Source organism: Apus apus, chromosome 16 (genome assembly GCF_020740795.1).
Source record: "Apus apus isolate bApuApu2 chromosome 16, bApuApu2.pri.cur, whole genome shotgun sequence".
NCBI classification, from domain to species: Eukaryota; Metazoa; Chordata; class Aves; order Apodiformes; family Apodidae; genus Apus; species Apus apus.
In genome coordinates, this window is record NC_067297.1 from 6103288 (window position 1) to 6126737 (window position 23450).

Here is a 23450-nt window from a genome sequence, read left to right on the forward strand (position 1 = left end):
CTGAAGTGTGTATAACTTCTGCATCACATGAGTCACTGTACCTTTTGATCATGTCTGTTGGCATGGAAACTTACTAGTCTCTGAATTTTCTTTTTATTTAAAACAAAACTGTACCACTAGTTTGCTGCCCTCACTACTAAATAGTGTACTTCCTGGTTGTAAGCCTCTCAGGTCAAAGACTGTGTCTGTCTGTGTGACTGGGAGGCCACTGGGAGGGCAGGGGGAGGGTCTCCAGCCCATCCTTGCAGGCCCTCAGCAGCACCGTGCCGACCATCCCGATCCATCTGCAACGGTCATGCAGGAGACAGATACTGCTGTCAGTTCTCTTGGTTCTTCATCGTGCCATTTCTAAACCACAGGATGTGTAACTGAAGTGATGGCTTTTGTTTGTAGGCAGCCCTCTGAGAAAGATCAAATCCTGTACTGTGTGGTTGAAGGCTGAGGAGAAAACATCCAACTGCAAAGTCCTATGTTAACTCAGGAAACCCAGCTCTGTTCTCTCTGGTTCCCCAAGCCGTGCTGAATTCCAAACGTGCAGTTTAATATCCAAAATAAAAACAATGTACTGGTGAAACTACACCCAGGAGTACTGGTACAGGCTTTCTGCAATTCCATTCTGCTACCCTAATAAAAATGGCTCTCAAAGGCTTTGTGGCATGGCTTTATTTTCAGAGAGATCTAGGGTTTAGACTTCTTTCCTTGCATGTCCTGGTACAATGACATTCACCTGAAGTGCTCTGAATGTGGTTTTAATTTTAATTCAGTGTTGTCTTTAAAGCTTCCATAGAACCACTGAGAAACTTCCTTACCTCCATGTTTTACACAACTGAAAGTTTCCTTACTTAGAATGTCTTTGTTAGTTCTTTATTTAAAACTCCCTTGAATTGGAAAGAAAACTTGGAGTTTAATGCTGTTCATTTTAAAATACGGAATTTGCAATTTTTGTTCATGATACAAACTCGGGTACAATTGCTGCTGTGTTTGCAGTGTCCATCTGGCAGGACATACATGCAGCTGGTGTGGACCGTCCTGAGGATTGTGATCAGAGCAAACTGATCAGTTAGAATTGGAGCCACTTACATGTGAAAAATAAAGTCAAAAGGTATCCATCAAAATATGGTCACGTAACATAAAAAGCTGAGATCTGGTTTTAAAACCAGTGTTGCCGTCAGGCTGATAGCTGCATGTGAATGAAGTCTCACCAGACACGAGGTGGCACTCACGGGTCTAACTGTGCTCTGGAACTTCAGCTGCTCCAGGCAGAGCTCATCTCTTGCGGGTTTTTATTCTCTGTTGTCACGTAGCAGGAACTTTGCCGTCAAGCACCGATGGGAGAAGCTTCAGAGCTCGAGTCATTCCAACAGGTAACCACTGCTCCCATCTGGCTGGGCTGTGTGGTGAGCACACGCATGGAACAGTGGATGGGTTTTCATAATTTGATAAATGACAAGGTGTTTTTATTTAATTATGTGACAATAATTTAGGAAAGAACCTGGAAAAGTATTTCCTAAAACATCCTTGATGCTTTTCATATTTGCACGGAACAAAAATGTCCTCGGATGTTTGATAGGGAAGGTCAGATGGTTCCTGTGAACCATCTGTGAGCTGTCCCTCCAGTGCTGAGAGAGCAGAGGTGATGGGTTTAGTTTGCCCTCCAGCTATAACTAAACCCAAAAGCCTGAAGCATTTACAGTAGAAAAAGGCCTGAGTTTATTTTTCATTTAAAAGAATGATCACATTGGAATTCGTCATATTTTTTTTAAAGTTAACAAAAACAATTACATTAAATAGATCACTTTTGTGCAGAAAATGAGCAGAAACAATCTAAAATACTTTTTCCCATGTGAAACTTATACATGAGCAGCAGGGCTACAGGTAAGAAGGCAGTGAAATGCGTCAGTGTTACTAGGGCTTGTTGAAGTTCAAATGCTCTGATTACAGGAATAAAAATGGATGAGCTTGTCCACTTTAAAACTTGCCCGTAGCTGGAATGTAACCACCCCACACGTTGTTCCTGAGAGGCAGCACAGGAACAGTTGCTGATGTGCCCTCGTGCAGCTACTGAAATAGCAGATGGGTCAACAGTTGCTGTTCTTGCAAAGTCATCAAAAAAAAAAAAAAAGAAGAAAAGCCTCTCTGAAAGGGCTGTGGCTGATGGGACTTTCCTGCAGTGGCTTCGTGCCAAGAGGCAACGTAAATAGGAAGAGCTGTAATCACTGCTGGCTGAGGCTGCACATGGAATGTGGCTGCAGACACCACTGGGCTGGACCCGTGATCCTGCTGCTCTGCCCAGAGCAACACTCACAGGTAACGTGCCTGTGCCCCTGCAGTGGGGGAAGGGGGAGGGACCACGACTGGATGCTTTAAGAAAACCAAATGCTGAATGTTTTCAGGCCTCCTGTGGACAGCCTACACTGGGCAGTTGTTCCAAAGCAGCACCTGCTCCCCATTATCTTTCTCTTTTTTTGCTGTGAGGTCCAAAAAGAGAACTGACAGAACCCAGAGGGTGCTGTGGTGCCGCTGGGTCTGGCAGCAAGGCCTGTCTTCCTGCTGCTCACCATAGTTCGGGCAGGAATTGAGCCCTGGGAGCAGGGCTGGCCCTTGGCTGCCACGCTGCAATGGAAAGGTGCGTGAGCAGGTGAGGCAGGAGAGGTTGGTCACATTCAGAGCAGATGGTGTGGGCTAAAAAACTGCCAGTCAGGTACTCCCTGTAGCTGCTCCCGGGGTGTTGCTCTTCTGTGAAAATCGTAATGCTGTTCCCAGCTCCTGTCAGTGGTACCAGGAAGTATCACACTGATAACAGTGCTCTGGCTTCTCAGGACATTAGCAACTGCCTGTCTTCAGAGTATGAGTGAATGTGCAGAGGTGCACATGCTGGTTCACTCAAAGATCTTTGAATGAGCAAAGCTGAATGTTCCTGGTTTTGTAATGGCTCTGCAGCTCTGGCTTAATTAATGTCTGGAGTTCATGGAGGCGCTCCCAGGACTGTGAGAAATCATCTGGTCCTTCCCCACAGCCACCAACGGGTGGGACACTGGGGTACCCTGGGTGCACCATCAGTTCAATCGTCACCGTCCTGCTCGGGGGTGCAGGGGAGGGGGCCTTGGTGGTGAACCCCACGAGGGCCGTGTCGATGGCGCTCCAGATGCTGCTGACAGACATGTTCTTGCCCATGGTGCTCAAACCTATGTAAATGTCTGGCCACCTGTAGCCAGAGGAGGGAACACTGATACTAGTGCTGACGAGGTAGGTAGAAAAGAATGTGTTACATCCAGTGGATTAGGAATCAAAAAAACTTAGGATAGAAAGGAGGGGAGGGAGGGACACGGGGTAAAACTCTTAACTGTAAACAAAAGTAAAACCAGAACTGCAGACCAGTAACACTCTTTCCTTAGAGAAACCAGAACACTAAAGCAGCAGTTTTCCAGTCTGACAGTCCCAGCAAAGCTGCAGTACCAGTGCTGCTATTATTGCTCTCCTTACGTGTCCCATGTCACAGCACAAGGGCTGTTTGGCATTTCTGAGCTTACAGGTGCATTTTGTTGGCACAAAAGGAAAAAGCAGAGCTAAACTGAGAAATGCCACCATATCAAAATAACTTCCTAGGCCAGTTAAAACCTGAAGAGTAGCAGTCTTTCAATAAGAACCCTCAGCTAAGTGAAAACCAAAAAAATTACTGTAATAAAATGGAAACCTCCCTTCTAACAGACCATTCTGCTGGAATGCATCAAAGAGCTCTAATAAAGAGAAAACACTGGACAAAACATTGTTACTACTGGAGAGCACACAGTGAAGAAACGTACAGCTAGAGGCTGTTTCATATGTAGCTTCAACACAATCATTTGTTCAAGCCTGGCTGCAGACCTCAGATCTGCTGGTGTGGTGTGAGCAGGCCCAGGAGGGCTGTGCCAGTGTATGCCAGGGCAGAGTGAGGCACTGTTTGGAAGAAACCAAGGCTGGGGTCTTTACCTGCTTGGTGAGAGCCCAGCTGAACACTCAGCCCTGAGAAGAGTTTGCAGGACTTAGAGGAAAAAAAAGTTTAACTGTAAACTGACAGAACTTGCTAATTCCTCACAGCTCTGTGGTCAGCTCAGTTTGGTGCTCTCTGGTGTCACACACTGACCTCGGGGGCTCGGTGTGGTACCTCTTGGCACAGATGCTGAAACCGCTCGAGGTGGTCAGCTTGTGACTTGAGCTGACCGTGCTCTTCTCCTTTCTTGGTTTCCCCGTCGTACGTGTTTCTTTTGTCAGTTTGTCGCCCCTTCCTCCCCCGGACACCAGGTGGGTGCGTGCCCGAGCAGGGGGGCGGTGCCGCGGGGGATAAATGAGCAGGTCCCGGGACGGCCCCACCGCTTCCTCCCTGTGCTCTTGGGGAGGCGGATCCCGGAGCAGCGGCCTCCCGGGGGAAGGTCGCAACCACCCCCTCCCTCCGGTAGCCCTGGAGCGTGCGGGGCTTCCTCTGGATTTCCCTGCCAGGAACCTGCCCAAAAGGAGAGGTTTTTCTGTCTCTGTGAGTTGCTGTGCTCTTCTCTCCCTCAGAAATGGGCTGTTGGAGTACAGCCCGTGTGTTCCAGCTGGAAGAAGCATGGTGAAATGCCAGCCTGCTCCTGATGTTGAGGACAATTTAATTTAAAATCCCCCAGAAATGAAAGAAAATAACTTTTGTAAACTGAGAAAGTAATCTGCCCCAAGGGACAAGTGACTGTAAGGGTCTTGAATAAATGTCTTTAATCCATAGAACACTACCTGATCTAAGCTTTTCAGAAAAGTCTGTCACTGGGGGAAGGGTTGAGCTTTTTGGGTTTTGTTCCTGAGATGCAGGACACTGATGAGACTGCTTAGAGCAGTGATCACCTGCTGTAGCTCTGCAAGCTCTGAGCTTCCCTGCCTCCCCTTCACAACAAAACCTTGTTTCTGATTAGTGTCCTTCCTACTACTTAAAACCCTTTCTCTATTCCAGGGAGATGAAAAGATCTTACTTTCTAAATTCCAGTGTTGACACAGCCCTTCAGCCTCCTACATCCCAGATGCCAGGGTAATGCTGCTTCCCTGGAAAGGCTGAGAAACACATCCTTTCAGGTGGGAAGTGAGTCATCTCAGTTCAGACAAATCTGCTTAATAAGCCTGAGTGCCCCCAGCAGTTTTGTACTCCCCCTGAACCTTCTTGAAGTGGAAAGGGAAAGGCAGTGCTCTGTTCTGTGGAGATGCTATCAAGAACTGGTAAGATCTTGAACCTTTACTACAAAAAGGATGAGTAATGCCTGTCTTACCTTATTCCATGCCTTGTAAACACATCCACTGTGTTAAAAGAGTCATCTTCTACTCCCAGATAAAAGTCCATCAGGGATGGTGGAATCCAGTCACAGTTATGAAGGCCTGGCTCTATTGGGACACGTGTGTACTTAATCCCATACTCCTCTAACACCTCTGCAAATACATGCCTGACTTCTGTAAGCAAAAACAGAGACATCAGTCAGATAACCAGCTCCTCATGTGCCCTGCAAGCTATTAGCACAGAGAGGTCTTCCCTTCCCAAGTTTCAGAATGTAATCCCATTTGCCTTCTGCTGAAATGGTTTTCTTCATCTGGATGGGAGTCCCTTGATACACTGGAGATGTTACTCCCTCAACATCTGCTGTAGGTGCCATGTCTCCCCTTCAGTGCTGAGCATTTAGTGCAGCAACCCCTTCTAAGTTAGTGACTCTGGTCCTAGAGTGTACCAGAGGTGGCTGCACTCTCAGGAACAAGTTCTTCACCAAGTCCTTGCACAGCCAGATGTGCACAGTGAGGGGAAACTGCCAAGACCAGTGTCACCCAGAGGCAGCAGGAGTGAGGAAATAGGGATGTTTCTGCTCACTCAGTTTCCCATCTCTGTACCACAATGACATTATTTGCAAAACAGGGACAAAGATACTTGTTCACCTCTGTAAAGCATGGTGAGACCTGCAGACAGAAAGGGGTGTGGAAGCACAAATGACAGAATGGATTTTTGCTATAATGTGAAAGAACAATCAGCTTTATTAAATCCAAGTGTTTCAGTTTAAACTGGCCAGCCTGCTGCTGGCCCTGGCCTACCTCCTTAGATGAGGGTGAGAGCATGGAATTAGGATGCTGAGGATAGTTATCAGTCCTTGGAGGAAAAGGTGGAACTGGGCCAGGTGGGAACATTCAACTTGTAATTGTAGAGCAAAGTATCTTAAGGTGAGGTTTATTACCCAAGCAGGGAGTTGTGGTGAGGGGAGTTCCCTCTGAGCTGATTCTCCACTTTTCATCTGCTTGGTGGTGGGAAGAAGAGGAATCCCCTCTTACCTGGGAGGACGTGAACATGCTGGTGTCCATCCATGTGAGGAGGTAGGTGACCTGTCAGCTCACGGAACAGCTCCACCTGGGCCTTTAGCTCCTGCTTCACCTGCGCAGCAGAGGAGGGTCAGAGCAAGGCCTGTGGGTCAGGAGGGTGCAAGGGGCCTTGCTGGCCAGTGTTTGGGAGCACAGGCTGCTGAGGTGTGTGAATGGACATGCAGTGCTGCTGGGTGGACCAGAACCTCCTCTAGGTGCAGGTCTCTTTATTGGACTAGTTATGTGGATGGTGCTGATCCTGGGATTTTCTAAAATACAGAGGATATTGTAATATCTATTTCCCTTCAAAATTAATGGGGAAATGGGTGCTTATATCCCATAGGCAGTTTTGATCACCTGAACACATGCATCCTTATTCATGGGGCAAATCCAGCCATCTCCAGGGAGCACAAAAGCCTTTCACAAGGTAATGAAAAGCTTGTTGCCTACTTAGCACTTCTCTGGCTTTTTCTCTTTATTCATCTCTAGGTTTTTCATAAATATCTGTTCCAATGCCTCTTCTGCCCCCTCATATGAGTAGTTAACAGGACAACAGTGCATGTAGGCAGTGAGCAGGAAGGAATGAGTTCTGAATGGCTGCAGAGCCTTTGGCAGAATCAGGCCCAGGACTCAGAAAGCCAGTTCCAGCTGCCCAGGGAGCACAGTCAGGATTCATTTCTGAGCTTGCTGGAACCCAGGGAAGACCTTCAGCTGTTAGGTGCTGGGATAAGTGAGCCGTGGTATGGTTGTGTGTGGCTTTCTCCTACCTCTGACATAATCAGGAGACCTTTTGATAGAGCTGTTCTGAATCCCATTTTCCCATGGAAGAATCCACGTTCGTTGAGCAGAGAAGAATTGGTCTTGAGCACCTGGCATACAGGAGAGCCCTCGGAGAGGTTGGCATGCAGGCCTATTGGGATGTTGTGTCTGTAACAGGAATGAAGTATCTGTTAAGCTCTGTACCTCTACCTCCCTTACTGTGGTCAAAGGGGGAGATTTAAGTGAAAGATCTAGGCTGAGCTAAAAAGTAGTGTTGTACTCACTGGAAGGCATCTTCTTATCCCTGCTCTTCTATAAAAGAAAGCAGACAGACACTAACCAGAGCAGAATGTCTCCCAAGTAACAAGCCTGTGCAGTCTGACAAGGGCCCATGTGTGAGACTCACCCAGCTCCGGTCTCTGACTAGTGTGGAGGGAGCAGCCACAAGGTAAATACTGTAACTGCCCTGACTGCTGTGCCTGCAGCTGCTGGTAACTGCCCTGCAGTCACCAGTGACTAACAGAGAAATCTGAACCTTGCGACCCGTTTCTAAAGCACTTCATTAGCCCTTGCTAGGTGTTCCCTTGAGTCATTTACCCTATTAAAGATGCTACATTTATAATACATTCAAGTTTTACTTGACAACTTAAAAAGCTGCCCCTGAGTAGAACCCAGCCATATATAAACAGCACCCAAGGCAGCTGTTATGGCAACAGTATAGACTGCAAGTGTAAATACTGTCTGAGTTTAAGGGTTTCCCAATCCAAGAGGAGGCAGCTGAAACTGCCCGCAGTGGCCAGGTTTCTGTCTGCTTGTGCAGGTGATCACTCACTGTGTGACAGCTAAGCTGAACAAAGTAGCATCTCTGTGGCACAGAGGAAGGATTACTGCAGGGAGGTTGGCAGTGGAAGTGTAAACCCTTGCTAAGGAAACACAAGGGTCCAATTTATTAACTAGTTGCACCCTGCATCATTTAAATTTTTAAAAGTAACTATGGAGCTAGTATATCTGCAAAGCTCCTCTCAGGCGCAAAGCTTTGCAGAGTGCTGGTGTTTCTTCTTGGTGTGTGGCTGTGGGTTCCACTGCAAGAAAAAAAGGGCCTGGGAGTGCTCAGATTTGTGAGTTTCATTAGCAGTTCTGGAAATCCTTAGAATTGATGGCCACAGTGATGCTTTGAAACTTTTTCCAAGACAACCCCTGGCCTCTGGCTCACCCAGTAAGTAAATGACAGAACTATAATATCCTTCCTGTGCTGCCCAGTCATGGTGCAGAGTTAATTTCAAGGCTACAAGTCTGTGATGCTTTAAATCCTTCCTGGAACTTCTGCATGGAGCTGCTAAAACTGAGCATGCTCTGTCCCTGTTACAGCCCTTGTACCAAAAGGAAGGAAGTAAAAGCCATCTCCATTTAGGCAAAGTGTGCAAAAACCAGATTTTTCCCTTTCTGTTTGCTGCCATGAAGCTGATTAGTGAAGCACCAAGTCACTGGGGACAGGATTGTGGATGAATTGGGCTAAGTCAGTCATTTAGTTTCTTCAGGTGCTAAGGCTCTGGCCATTGCAGGACTGAAAGTCTTTTCCTGGCTCCTCCATGTCTTGTGCTTCAGGTGGATGGTGTAGCCTGTTGACAGATACTGTTCCTCCTCAAAGATGTAAATGTTACGAGCCAAATTGTATGAACAGGTCTGTGAAACAAAATGACTCTGTCTTTTCAGTCCACTGTGTGATTAGGCATAGTGGAGCAAAGCAGCTTGTGGAGAGAAATGTCCTTCCTGGCTCTTCTGATCTGGTGATTTCTCTGCAGCAGAGCCTGACTGTATAATTGATGATAAATGTTCATCTGGTTTTCACATGGTACATGATGTGTGCACACTAAGTCCTTACTAATACAAGAACTGGAGGATCTTGTCTTTGGGAATGGGAGTCCTTAAGCAGGCAGCTGACGGGCAGGAGGCAGAGGGGTGCTGTGGCAGGGGGTTTCCCCTCTGTCCTGTGACCTGCTGTGTACCCTGCATGTGCTCAAAGGCAGAGGGGAGCCTGTGAGTTTGTTTTGGATTTTTTTGGAAATCCAGCCCAGATTCCTTATCATGTCCCTGGAAAGCTCTAACTGCATCAGCTGATAGCATTATTCGTACCACAGCCACTGCTGTCTGCAAGAAAAAGGATTCACATGTTACCATGAATCAGCAGATGAAGACTTTTTGTTGAGCACTCTGCTTCTCATGTGTTGTGGGAGGGCAAGAGATGAACAGCTGAGCCTCTTGGTGTTGTCTCCCAGGGGCATCAAATAAACCACCTCCAATTGTGCAATGCCTCAAATGCTGTGAGGGAAGCTATTTCCAGGAAAAGGCAGGACCCTCTGACAGGTGTGGGACACCAAGGAGCCAAGCTCTGTGCTGTGTAACATTAGAACTGCTCCTCCTCCTGAGCTGAAACCAGCCCCAGAGCTGGAAAATGTGCAGAATGTGGAAGTGCAGAGAGAGCTGCCCTTGTTCTGGCTGTAAGGGGAGACTCTGACTGGAACATTAGAGTGTTTCGGAGATTTGTCTAACACCAGCTGAATATCTTAATAGTTTTCTCTCTGAGTTAGTCCTGGCTGGTTTGACAAGACTGTCCATGCTGAGGGATCTAAAGAGGAACTGCTGGTGTTTAACAGCTCTGGGATGCAGGCACCAAAACTCAAAATGCAGAACATGAGAAACTTGTTCAGAAATACTCCTTTGTGGGAGATACACAGAAGCAGGCATGCTGGGAAAGCTGTCAGGATATGGGGAGGAGGACAATGCAGTGGGCATGGCAGAGTTCTGCTGCCAACCAGTGTTTTCCTGTACCTATATGTGTGTTGCCTCTGGAATGAACCAGATGATGCTCCTCTTTGGCACCAAATGTCCTGCCACCTGGTATTCATGCCTAACAGTCCTGACACTGCATGAGTATCTGACATGTAAGTTTTAATGAGATGACAACATGAACAAAACTGAAAGCATTATAATTATTAGCTGGGCTGCACCTTGGGAGGCAGAGCTCCAGTTGTGCTCTATCCTCACCAGAGGTTCAGGCTTTAAGACTGAACCAATAGGCATTTTTCCCACTGACTACTAAACACGCTGGACAAATTCTTGCTCTCAAGTGCTTCTTTTTCAAAGGGCAGATTATTGTTTCTGCTACACAAACATACTTTATGGTTGCTCACTTTGTTTTCAAAGACTGTAAAGTATTTTATTGGCTGAAATATTGAAGTAGTGACCAGCAGCTCAAGCAGCTTATATAGCATGTGATGCCACTCTGGAAACAGAGCTCAGCTGTTCTGGGTTTGGCCTCATACCCACTTCTCTGCTTAAGTCCTTTATAGATGGGACAGGGTTAGCCCTGCTAGTCATTGCCAGTCAAATCCAACTCCTAATTGCTTCACCCAGGATTCAAAGTAAAAGGATTGGCATTGAGCTTCAAGCAACAGTTTAGTTTCTGCAATAAAAGCACTGAAGTAACAGCTACTGTTGCCAACACAAAATTATGCTGAGGAATGTGCTTGGTCTTTCTCAACTCATTCTGGTCATTGTTTTAAGCTGAAATATGTCTTCCACAATCTGTTTGGAGAGGCCCACGTCTAGGTGTTTTGCAAGTCTGTTCCACTGCCCTGGAGAATGCACAGATGTGAAGCAGGATTTAGCACAAGGGTTCAGTTCACTGATCAAGCCAAAGGACTGTGTCTATCAGTGTGCTCCTACAGCATAGGGAGCATTAGACTGGACTGTCTGTGACCTTGTTGATAAGTTCAGAACAGTAGCTTCTGCAGCCACTAAGGTTAGTCTGTTAATGAGCTGTTTCCACTGACAGAAAGTTGCCTCTTAAAGCCAGCCTGACTCTGTGGTTCTCTGCTCACCATCCACTGTAGAGATGGAGGGGTGGGAGGGAGGAGATACCCTTTCAACAAATGCTACAAGGAGCAACAAGGAATTTGATCTGGAAAGATTTGAGTCAACAAGCCCAGCCCAGTTATCAAATAGAGAGAGGAAATACAATCAGCTAAACTGCTTCCTTTTCAAGTAGTTGCTTGTTTTGCCACATGAGTGCTCTGAACAAATGTCTCTGCTGAGGCAATGGGCTTTTGTGCAGCTACAATCCCTGTTCATTCATATCCTGAACAGTGAAGGGGCCCTGGAGACTGTTACTATACTGAGTCACTCCTTAAAGTGCCCAGCAGCCTTGCAAGTTTCTGAGTTTGGTGGATGAGGAACAGTGCCCTGGGTCCAGCCACAGTACAGACTCCTGTGCAGTCCTGCATCCCTGGGAGCAGTTGCAGTGTGAATTATGTGATTCCCTGAGTCCAGTCCAAATTTTCTTGCTGAAGGCTGCATGCTCTGGCATAAACATGGCACTTACCCTCTTCCTTGATGGGCAGACAGATCTCACCTTCAGCAGCCTGTTTGTATCCTTATCCTGGACACTATTGGTTCATTGGGGTTCAGCCCAAGTGTAACACAATTAAGAGCCTCAGGTAAATACCTGTATGTAGACATCCTGCTTCAGGAAACATCTGAGTATCTGAAGCCAGACAAGGCTAGGCTATGCTTTGTGCAAAAAGGGCACCTCTTAGTTTTTCCACCTTGGCATTTTCATACTTAAAACACACACTTTAAAACCTTCAGCAAACTGCAAGATTTAACTGTCTTTCATCATTCTGTGTCATTCACACAGAATCCTGTCTTGCTCCATTATGCTAGGGACTTATTCCTGCTGGAAGAAAGACTTCAAAGCCTTTGTAGTGTTAAAAACTGGTACTGTAACATCGCTTAGGGATGTGACTTTCCTTTTAATTACATCTTTGTATCAACTGAAGCTCCTGTGTCCATGACTTTAAATCAGCAGAAAGTGCTGCTACCAATAAAGTTAATATGATCTGGTATTCTAGTTTACAGCCTCAGATTGGGCCCCACCCCTAATCCAAGCACAGTCCAGCAGTGGAACTCTCTGCCTTGTGATTAATAGTAAGATAAAAGAGTGATGAGAAAGCATCAGAGACTTCTAGATTAGTCAGATGGTGACTGGGAGGGTCAGAATTAAGTCACAATTTACACACACATTTTGCAATTAGTGTTGATAGGAAAGGAAGTGAAAACACAGACAGCAATTAAATGTGGTTTTGTTAGATTGTTCTGGTAAATGTACCCAGATGTTGCTGGGGCTTCAGCTTTTGTGTAGCTGATGTTCAGCTTTTAAACTGCAAAATACCCAGGAAGGCTGAGGCTGTATCCTGAAATATGTTGCTCTTCATCAAGTATTTGGATAAAATCATCCAGAAAAGGGTCCTAATACTCAGTCAAAACTGAGCTGGTTGATAAAAGGGAAGGAAAATATGGCAGCAAACCATCTTAGGTATTTATTTCTGCTATATTCATATTTCTAAGGAAAAATGAAGGAATTAATTTCAAATAACAAAATAACCCTTTCAGTCTCTGGGAAAGACTCTGGAATAAGCATCAGGAAGACTGGCTGACTTCAAGGTGGGGCTTGAAAAGTAGAAAATTGAGACTATATTATATGGATAACCAGGAAGTCTCTATCCCATAAAGAGAGAGGTTTTGAGTTACTGAAAAACAAAACAAAACCTGCAGTGGAAGACTCTTCTCCCACCTGCTGTTCTAGTTATGCACTGCTCTAGCAGTTGGCATCAATGGGTTTATCATTTGGTGATGAACTGGGCCTCTGCTGAAACTTCTCTTTTGCCTGAAATGAGTGGGTCCCTTCTTTTAGCCCATTTGACACTGAATAAGAAAAGCCCACGACCCAGAACCTAGGTGTTAGGGAAGGTGTATTATTTACTGACAGATTGCAGTTTTGCAATCAGTTTGTGTTAGAGTGGGTACAAAGATCTGCTGACTACCACCACATTTCTGCCAAGGCCTCTTATCTAAACAGAGGTCAACAGATGGTATACACAGATGCCTACAGAATTATTGTGAAAATGAAGGGAAGAATGAAATTCCAGAGGAACTGTGCTCCTTTTTGAAGGATGCAGAGTCCTAGCATTGCAGGGCAGCATGAGACACTTAAGGATTATCATGCAAGAAAAGTTGTCTTGTTACTAATTCGTTTTTCTTGTGCTTATTTAACTGAAAACCAGTTAAGGAAAAGACAGCTCAAGACCTGGAGTGAGGAGTAACCATGTTATAGTTAATCAAGAACTACCCAGATAATCTCCACTATAGGAGCCATAGAAACAGCCTGGCAGTCTGGCAATCCGGGCACCATGCATGCAAAAGACCAAACCCCACAACACTGGAATGCACCACAGGAATGAACAAGCTCCCTGCTTACACCACTGGTCAAGATTAAAATGTCTGTTACAGAGGTAAGCATACATGTGTATATATGTTATATATATGGTACTTGCTTCATTGGGTGTCTCTGGAGGAAGACAAACATGGGGAGAAAAAAAAAACAGGGCAGGCTTTCATCCAGTAAAACACAAAAAGATGCAAAGCTTCAACATGCACAGTGGGATGGGAGAGAACACCAAGCAAGGGGCAAGGCAATCGAGCAGTAGTGATACTTTCCCATTTTTGCACCTCAAGATGAGGAGGATTCAATGATAATTCTAGTAAGTCTGACCTCTTAGACACCAGTGTCTAAAAATAGTTTGTGAACCTTTGCAATAAAGGAACAAATGTTAGAGGTGACACAAGTTTGTTTACAGGCACAGGTGCCCATTAAGTGCATGTATATCAGCAGCACCTGCAGTGAGTTTTGCATTAGAAGATGAGGAATCGTTTTTCCACAACGTGCAAATGCTTCCCCCCAGGTGTGGGTAGGGCTGAATACAGCTGCAGACAGTTACACAAATGAAGAATTGCAGAACCTGGGCTGCTGACCTCCAGTGCTGACTTATGTTCCCAAAGTCACCTTACTTATATTCTCAGAAATAGATTTAAATCCACTTCATTCCAATTTACAATTCAAAACTACACCCAAAAGAATGAAATCGTAGCAGCAAGTTGCAGCTTTTGCTGTCACCTACTCTCCAACCTGGCTTTTCACACCTGCATCAGATGTCAGCACAAGTGTCATGACCTGAATTCAAATCTCTGACTACAGGGCCTACGGAAATGAGGCCAGGTGGATTCTATATTTAAAAGCCTGCTGAAGAACACAGCTAAAATAGCTGACAACATTACCAGAGCACTGGGGTTTAAAGAGTTTCATGGTGCCTGTGTCCAAGATAAGTGCTGGGTTTATCTCCTTGTTTTACATTTCATTTGTTTCATTTTCTGATGGGATTTTAGGCATCTCAACAGTGTTGTGTCCCTTTGCCTCTCCACTTATCATCCCAGAGGCAGCTCCTCTCAGCATTTGTGTGTAATCTCTAACCTTTTCAACAGAAGACCACTTTGCCAATAACACTACACCTGGTTTTCCTGCACCATTCAACAACAAAGAAGCTACAGGCTGCAAACCATTTCCGAGTACCCCTAAAATCACAGCCAAAATGAGGAAACATGCTCAAAGAGAACAAGGACAGCCTGACTCTCATTAAACTGTCCCCTGCAGGAGCTGGATTTGAAGCATAAGACTCTGTTCTTCCAGTACAGCTCCTTTCCCTTTCTGCTTTCCTATATTGTTTTTTAGCCCTACTGCTCTCTCTTTCAGGACAAACTGCTGCTTCCAAGTGCCTGCTTACAGTGGAGCTGAAGCATTAGCTGAGTTTTGCTTTCTAAATACAAGTAATGCTTCCTATTAGAGGATTTGCTGGACTAGTCCAGGAGAACACACAGCACTGATTTGCTACAGAGTCAGCTGCCAGCAACCTCTGAAAACTTCACAAAGGAATAAAGGTGGTAGGTACAAGCTACTGTTTCCCTCTTTATGTATGCAGTTTTTAAAAATGAATTTATCAAGTCTAGCATTAATAGAAATATTGAGGTGTTTTTTTAATAAGGTTTTTGGATGGAAAAATCAAGTTTTCCACTCCCAGATTTATCACTTAGGCCTCACAGAATCATAACTTTCTCTTATTCTGCAATGAACCCTGCTGACTCTGTGTTCAGTCTGGCTGAGATGCATAAAATTAAACGAGATTTAAAGATTTGTGCTTTTATGGTCTAATAGTTTCAGGGGTAGCAGCTTGGTCTGGGTATATAGCGTGAACTTTCATTCTGATGATGGCTCTTGTAGAAGTGTAGGGGGAAAACTCTACTAGTCAAATTGTGTGTCTTTCTATCCTGAGGAGCAAAATGTGCAGTGCAGTGGCTAATATCAGAGGAAGAGCCATTATGGGAATAGCTGGCAGGTCAGTGGTTTTACTATTAAGGGTCTTAGGAAATAATGACTGGAATCCAGTATTTATATGCCAGCCTGGGCTATGATACAGTGTTTATATGGGGCTACAAAATACTAAATTTTACAGCTTGGCTTCCCCTAGATAGCCAGAGGAGGCTGTCCACACAGGAGCTAAAGAAAGTAGCTTACCTCCTTGCCAGCTTGGCTGCATCTGCTGCAGCACTTCCGTTGACTAGAAGGGACACGTTAGATACCGCACCAGCCAGGAAGCAGTCCACGATGCCTTGATTTCTCCGAGGACAATAGCCAAAGTCATCTCCAGTTACTATAAGCTTCACCTGAAGCATCCTTAGAGGTCATCCCTAGCAAAGAAGGTAAAGGAGGGAAAATGGGAACAATCAGCAGTCTGCAGATCACAGGCGATCAGGAAAAGCCAGGCTCAACGGGGGCGAACCCAGCCGTGACTCAGCCCCTGACTAACTCCTCCTGCTCTACCTCAGCCCGCCGCTGTCCCGCAGCCTGCACAGTAGCCGGATTTGCGTGTGGCCGCTTGGCTCACACACCTGCCTGCTCCTGCAGTCACGGCACCGCAGCCTTCCTGGCTTTGCGGGCGCCCTGACCTGCCCGCACTTTGTACTGCTGGAGGCGAGGCGCGCGCAAAAGGTCGGGACTCCGTGGGCTGATTTAATCGACGGAGCGCGTCGGGGGTTCAGATTCCTTACCCTGCTGCACGCCCTCGCCCGCGGTGCCCGGTGGAACTCGATCGGTGCGAAGCGCCAGAGGCAGCCCCGCAGCGCGGCCGGGGGCGGTGCGAGCCCTGGCGCCGCAGCCCCGCGGCCCCGGGAGAACCGGAAAGGAGCGGCGGCCGGCGGCTCAGGCCCTGCCCTCCCGCTGCGGCCGGGGCAGGGGTTGCCCCGCCAGCCGCCCCCCAACCCCGAGCGGTGCCAACCTCCGCTCCTGCCCGTGCCCGGGGCCGCCGCCAGGTGTGGGAGGCTGCAGCCGACGCGGTGGGGGGGGATGACGGCCCCGGTGGCCGAGTCGTGCCCGCGCCGCGCGTCCTCCCTGCCCCCGCGCTGCTGATGAGCAGCCCCGGCCGGCAGCTCGCCCGCCCGCGGCGACCGGCGGCTCCGCAGCGCCGGCCTGGCCCGGCCCAGGGTAGGCCGGGCGCCGGGGGGGCCGTTCGCGGCCGGGGTTCGGCTGCGCCGCCGGAGCTCGGTGTCCGCCGCGCTCAGCAGCGCCAGGATGAGGCTCTGCTGCTTCAGGCCCCCGCGGTGAGACTTGTGCATGGAGCTGCAGGTGGGATAAGCAATTCAGCTTGCGCTCTGTGGCTGGTTCAGTCCAAAATGAATCATCCCAACAATGCCATTGATAGATAGTACCTCAATCCGTGACCTCCAAACTTGCTTGTTTCCCCCCCAGCTTGGTTTGCTGGCAGCCTGCAGTCGGTGTGAGCTCAGAGCTGCAGTTCATAAACCTTGGTCGGGAAGCCTCCACAGCTCTTGATGCTGGGCTGGAGAAGTGCAGAGGAGAGCTCCAGGGAGGGCAGCTTCTAAGGTAGTGTTGTTCAGTGCTGGGCGTCGGCTCCATCAGGTGACACATAAAATCCTGTTTGTCCTGGCATTCAACGGCTGCTTTTTCTTATTGCAGAAAAGCCATCCTTTGTCTAACGGAATGAAAGTGAAACCACTGAGCAGCTTAGCAGTGTTGAGTGGGAGATATCATCAGTCTGTGCTTTTCACCTGTGGAAGGAGAAACTGAAGTTCTATCAAAGTAAATGTGCCCCTTCTTAGTCTGTAATGCTGTTCCAAAATACCCATAGGAGAAAAAACAAACTGATTTTTGGGGCAGGGAAAGAATTGACAGTTTAGAAAGTGCTGGGTTAACACGTCCATGGATTCAGAGTGGCTGTCTTGATGGTTGCTGTTAACCTGTCCCAGGAAGCGGGGATCACACTGGGACTGGGAACCTTGCATGGATGATGGTGATTCCCACGTCTAAACTCATGCCAATGTAGAGGTAAGAGGGCTAGGGAAGTGAAGAAACAGCTGCCAGGCCAAGGATGGGATTCTTGGAAAGAGCAGATGGGGTGGAACAGGTTGGAAAGGCCTTCAAGGGCTGTTTCTGTGGGGACAGGCTGACCATCCTGCTGCTTAATTCATGGTTAAGGCATAAATTTATGGTAACCTGGCTTTCTTTCATTGCAACTGCAACCCTGTTTTCAGTCTGGGCGGTCCTTGCATTAAAAAAATGAAGCCTTCAGGTGTTTCCTCTTTCTGCAGAATTAAATTCCTAAAAGACAGCCAGAGCACCCAAGCCCCAGAGTCAAGGAGGTGACGTGCAGGCACAGCCACAGACTGTCTGTCCTTCTTGGCAAAGGAAGAACCATCAGCTTGCGGAGACAAAGCAGAACAGTTCAGCAGAGGGAACTTTCACACCTGGAGTTGAGGTGTCTGTATTTGGGGGCATGAACAGTGTAGCCAGTGGTTCTCTGGGTCTGTTTCCTCACAAGGAATTTGGAATCGGTGAACGGAGGGAGGCTGCAGCCCTGTTCATCTCTAGGCCCTCACTGATTACAGTCCATGTAGCAAACTGCTGTGGGACTTGGGAAGGGAAGGCCTCTGCCTGCTACCTCAGACTGCTCTGAAGCAGAAAAAAATGCTTCAATTTCATAGAATCTTTGTTTTAGCAATTCCTGTGAGCATTTCCATCATTTAATGGTTGTATGTCTCTGTTACAGAAATGTTTTTCATGCTCTGTAAGGGTTTCCAGTGTCCTTGGCATTTCAGGGTGGATATCTGTGCAACTACTATTTCCCCTTCAGGGAGATGAACCTTGCAGCCTGCCCACATTTCCTCAAGGCTTCAGTTACTGATGAGGGGTATTACTATAACAGATTAAACCAGCACAACTATGAAGTAATGGAATTAATGAAAAGCAAGTACCTCCTGCCTTTGCCACTGCAAACTCTGGGGTTTTCTTCCTCTTTCTAGTACTGTCTATGCTTCTTGTCTCTGCACAGGTGAGATGTACCACATTAGTATCTTAGACAAAGCTTGGCTTCTCAGCCCCCTTAACCTTAGTATATGTTTAATGCTATTAATGGTTACATCCTTCTTAAATACTGAATGCAGTTCCTGGAGGATTTTCTTTTCTGATTACATTCCTGTTTATCCAGCTCTCCTTCCTGTGACTGGAAGAAAACACTCCCCAGCAAGCAAATCTTGCCACTGTGACACATCCCTCTCAGATCCCAGAACAATGTTTCCTCTGCAGCCTGAGTACCCCAGCTGGCTGTCAAAAGGGCCCTTGCAGCCAACCCTGCACAGTCCAGAGGAAAGTCTCTTACAAATTCAACCTGGAGCTGAAAGGCAAGGCAGGCTTCCTCTGGCTATTCCCTCCTCTTCAATGAAGATATGAATGAGAATATTGGCCAGCATTTGGGGTAGAGCTGCATAAGCCAGGACATGTACTAAGCACAGGCTGAATCTTCCAGCTTAAGTGAAACAAAACACAGGCCTGCTTTATCTTAGGCACAGAAGCCAACATGAGCTTTCTCCATCCTCAAGTGATTCACTGGTTTTGAGCTTGAATTTCTTTCTCTGAACTTTGAGTTATTCAGTAGCAGATTTAGAGGTTTCCTGTATTTCACAAAAGCATTTCCTAACAATTGATGCTTCCAACAGGCCATCTGTTGACATGTTGACACAAAAAATGTATTCTCATTTTCTTGTTCCCTTGGCTGCAGTGAGTTAGTTCATTTGGGATTACAATGGTAGCACAGTAGGACTTGGTTTGCCTTTTTCTTGCATGAAATTTGTTGAAAGTGTGAATTGTAAAAGATGTTTGAATGAGACAAAGTAAAATCCATTTATTAAATGAAAGGATGTTAGCATTTTCTTCTCAGCCTCAAAGATTTACAATATCTTGGAAGTTCAGTGGCTTCTGTAGAAATGCTTAACTTAAAGCCTTTTGATCCCTCTACTGAGGCTGGTTTGCAGAGGAAACATGTTATTTGTGTTCCTGCTGTCTGTGCCCATCTCAGCCTTCTCTTATTAGCAGTGGGATGCCTTGGATAATTCCAGCCTCCTTTGCAATATGGATGGAGATCATGCAACAAGCTGATGTAGCATGTAGCTCTGAGGCTGCAGTGCCCAAAATTATCTGTAGCCCAAGTACAAAACTGGCTGGTCAGTGGGGCAGGGCAGGAGATGAAGGAGAGCATAAGTGATATGCACAAGTGCTGGAGGAGCACGTGTTCATTAGCTGTAATTTTCAGCGTGTGGGCTAAGTGAGCTTGACTAGAAGAAATGTGGCTATAGGAGACCTATAGGATTTCCCAAAATTGCCAGACGTGACCAGCCTTGGGTGAGGCAGAAAAGCGAGTTCCCGCAGTCTTTCATGAACCTCGTGTGTTGTGTGGGGCCAGGGCAGGGGTGAGGGTGTAGGCAGGTGCTCTGAGGGCACGCGTGGGGGGTCCCGCCGTGCCCTGGGAGCGGGCACAGACCCGGTCCCGTGGGGGGACCCGCCGGGGCCAGCGCCCCCTCCCGGCACCGCCCGCACTACAACTCCCGGCGTGCCGCGCGGCGGGGCGGCTGCTGCGCCTCCCGCCGAGCAGGGGGCGCCATTTTGTGGCGAGGCAGGGGTGGGCGCTGCGGGGCCGCGGGGCGGTGGAGCCCCGGGGGCAGCAGCACCTTCCCTGAGCAGCCTCTTCTCACTGTGCCGGCTTCCCTGCCAACCGGTTGTGTTTGTCAGTGACTCCCCCAGAGTACCGGCCCAGGCTCGGGGCAGGGTGTGCGGCTGTTGGACAGGGCAGGGACACCTCCCCCACACCTGTCCTGCCACACCAGCTTGGAAGGGGACTGGAAAGAGCAGTTCATGGGCAAATCTAGGTGTGCATAATGGTAAGGCACGGCGTGGATTGCCTAAACCCCAACCAGAAGGTTTGGCAGATGGGTTCTGCCCAGAAGTGGCTTTTCTAAACTCTTTGCATCAGTGCTGCTACCTGAGATGAAAGCAGCAAAGAGCATTGCTCCAAATTAATTAAAAACTTGTCACATAATGCTGGATAAACATTAAAATCCTGTGGTTAGTCCCTTTACTTGTGACTTCTAATGTCTTCCATGTAACAGCTTCCTCCATTTGCATCAAGGCTTCCCTGCACACCACTTAAGGCCAGCCAGGTGGTACACCTGTCACTGTCCCTTTTTCTGAAATCATCTGAATTTACACCAGTGCAAACTAAGGTACACACTCGCAAGGTTCATGGGACTGAAAGTGAAGGACAAAATTTACCACCATGACCTTGACACTTGCATTAAATTATGGCATACTGTTGAAGTACCAAACTCAAATCTTCCCTGATGCAGATGGCAGCCCTCTGGTCTTCAGTGAGACTATTTTATCAAACATGGAAGAAGAGACTGTTGCAGAACCATGAGTATTTCTTGTCACCTCAAAAGACTTGCTTTTCCAAAGGAGCTAGCGTTACCAGTGAGAACATTGGGAGCTCCTCAGCAATGTTACTACACAGATAAATGAATCTGGCAGATCACTTACAGCGATTGTTGTTGTCTCTCAGCATCACTGAAAGCACCTGGAAAATCTCAGCTGATTGAATGGAAATGCACCATAATTCTTCTGGAGCTCTGAGGAGAGATCCCATCATCTTGAAGGACTAGTATCACTCAAGGAGAGTAGCTGGGAGATTCTGACCATGTTACCAGACACAGATTGCCAGGACTCTGCAGAACTTTCAAGGAAATCCCCTCTTCCTCAAAGACTACAAATAGAATACAGCAATCAATAACTCAGCATAAAATCTTCTAACTCAGATGAAAAAGTATTAAATTTAAATATGTGTATGTTTTTTGGTTTTTTTTTTCTTACATTATGTTTCTATCTACCAAATGCAAATCCCAGAATAGCTGATTTTGGGTCTCTAGTGAGTGATAAGAAACTCTGTAATTCTGTAAATTTTTGGCAAGCCATCTTTTTTGCAATTTTGATTTCTTCCTGGGTGACTGCATTTTATTGTTATTACTACTGTTTACTATTTGTATTATGCTTAGGGGTCACAGTAGAGCTTTGTTGTAAGATATGCCAGTGGATACAAATGTTTGATCTGAAGTGAGGTTTATAACCATTAGTGCATCAGTGTGGGGTGAAAGCAGACAGAACCACAGAATATTTACAGGCTTAATTTTCTATTGTTACTCCCTTGATTCTAGTACAGCTCACCTTACTAATATCAGAAAAAGACCAAATGCAGAGAAAAGTAAAAGGAAGAGCTCATGTGGACTTACTGTTGTGTCAGGTACTAATATCTTCAGAAATGTGCCCTGAGTCTGAGAAAGAGTCCAGGCAATGTTACTACAGTTTTCACCACAAATGAAGGGCTATGCACCCAAAGATGCACCAGTGCTTTTTTTGGGTGTGGATGTAGTTGTCAGTCACTACTTTTGTCATGCAAAGCAAACAGAAACCTTAAAACATGTTTAACAAAGGCAAATATAAAAAGAAACAAAATCCTTTAATATGTTGCTTTGGGCCAGGCTACACCCTTTAAAATTTTCTTATGCCATGGATTTATTCCTGTATGCTAAAAGCATTTGGCACTGCCAAATCCACTAAAACCTGTTTTTCAGGGAGGAACAAGTTATCCCTACAGGTGCACCAGAGTGGGAATGGTAGGTATTTTCAAAATCCGTGAAAATCAGGTGTGCAAAAGGACTGCAGGGTTAAGTGACTGAAGACAGAAGCCATTCTAGTTGCATTTTACATTTTCACCCTTTACAGCACTGTTGAATTATTTTGCTTGTGTGCATAAATGATAATCATTATGGGATTCTTATTAAAAAACCTGGTGTTTCTGTATATTGTATATTGGTGTTACCAATATACACCATCACATAATTTCTGAGGCAATTTTACCCATAGCTTGCAGCAGTTTACTAGAAACAATAGTGGGCCCTGTAGCAATGAGGTGGCTATTAATTGCCATGGGTGTTTGGCATTGATGAGGTTCTTTGTTGGCAGCCGTTCTAACCCGATTAAGTTTCTAAAGTGGGACTGAAAAGCATTGTAGGGAGCACCATGTAAATGGCACTAAATGCACCGAGACTGAGCGACCTCCCAGAAAGACAGACAGGTGCCAGCTAAAGCTCCATATGATTGATTTTCCACGGCTAAAATGGCAACCACAGACATCTGGTTTTGCCCCATTTATAACAGCAGTAGCAAATGTGAACTGTTTTCTCAGTTAGGACAGTAAGGTTTCTTAGAACGACATAAAAATACGGCATTTGACTATCAATGGGTCATCTCTTGCTTTTCTGTGAGCAAACATTTATACCTCTGACACTGGGAAGTGAGTTTTTAGTCCTCAGAAGAACAGTCTGTGTGTGTGTACTTGTGCATGTACATGACTGAGTTTAGTACTTGGGCTTGGTTTAATGCAGGCCTGACATTTCAGTCAGAGATTTTTCTTAGGTGTAGGTATAGCTGTATAAAATAGGCCAAAACCAGCATAACAAAACCAAAATATTCCACTGAGTGGAATCCCACAGGTGGGTAAAAACCTTGCAGATCCAGGACTGGTGGAAAACAGTCATCTGAGCATCTTAAGCCGTTTCCACTAGCCAGCAACACTGAAGTGCTTTCTCAATCATCCTATAATAGTGCAGTGTTGTAGTTCTCTGCTGTTGCACACGCAGAAAACCATTGCTACAAAGCCTTAGGGCTCAAGGCAGGTGCCCACTTAGAGTGTTTTTTCCCCAAGGCCCTTAGCAGTCAGACCCGGCTACTGTTTTTCTGATAGCCCAGACGACATGTTAGACAAGAAAGCTGCTGCAACAAACCTGGCCTGCTCTCCTCCGACACCAACTCTCAGCAAGTGCAAACTCCCAGCGACAGAAGCACAAAGATTGCTGCCGGGAGGGCGCGCTCAAGGCTGTCGCCTGCTGGGGGGCCGGCAGCCGGGCTGGCAGCGCTCCGGGCTCGGGGGAAGGACAGAAGCACGGCGGGCCCCGACGGGCGCCGGGCCGGCCTCCCGGGCCCGGGCCCGCCTGAGGCGACCTGAGGG

The 23450-nt window shown here is 46.8% G+C and overlaps 1 protein-coding gene across 6 annotated transcripts; it reads right to left on the minus strand.

Moving 5' to 3' along the window:
• Positions 1-1686: 1686 nt before the first annotated feature.
• YDJC (YdjC chitooligosaccharide deacetylase homolog) lies at positions 1687-23450 on the minus strand. 6 transcript variants are annotated; one of them, XM_051634477.1, is made up of 9 exons: positions 23227-23450; positions 20927-21149; positions 16750-17109; positions 15560-15732; positions 7104-7263; positions 6310-6409; positions 5271-5448; positions 4124-4480; positions 1687-3205 (listed from the first exon to the last, which is right to left on the minus strand). In XM_051634477.1, exons 4-9 carry the CDS (start codon positions 15715-15717, stop codon positions 2884-2886), a joined length of 1275 nt encoding a protein of 424 aa, XP_051490437.1. In that variant the 5' UTR covers positions 15718-15732; positions 16750-17109; positions 20927-21149; positions 23227-23450; the 3' UTR covers positions 1687-2883. The 6 variants fall into 6 exon arrangements, with proteins under 6 accessions (XP_051490437.1, XP_051490436.1, XP_051490438.1 ...); XM_051634476.1 differs by having other exon boundaries at positions 16320-17109; XM_051634478.1 differs by lacking the exon at positions 16750-17109.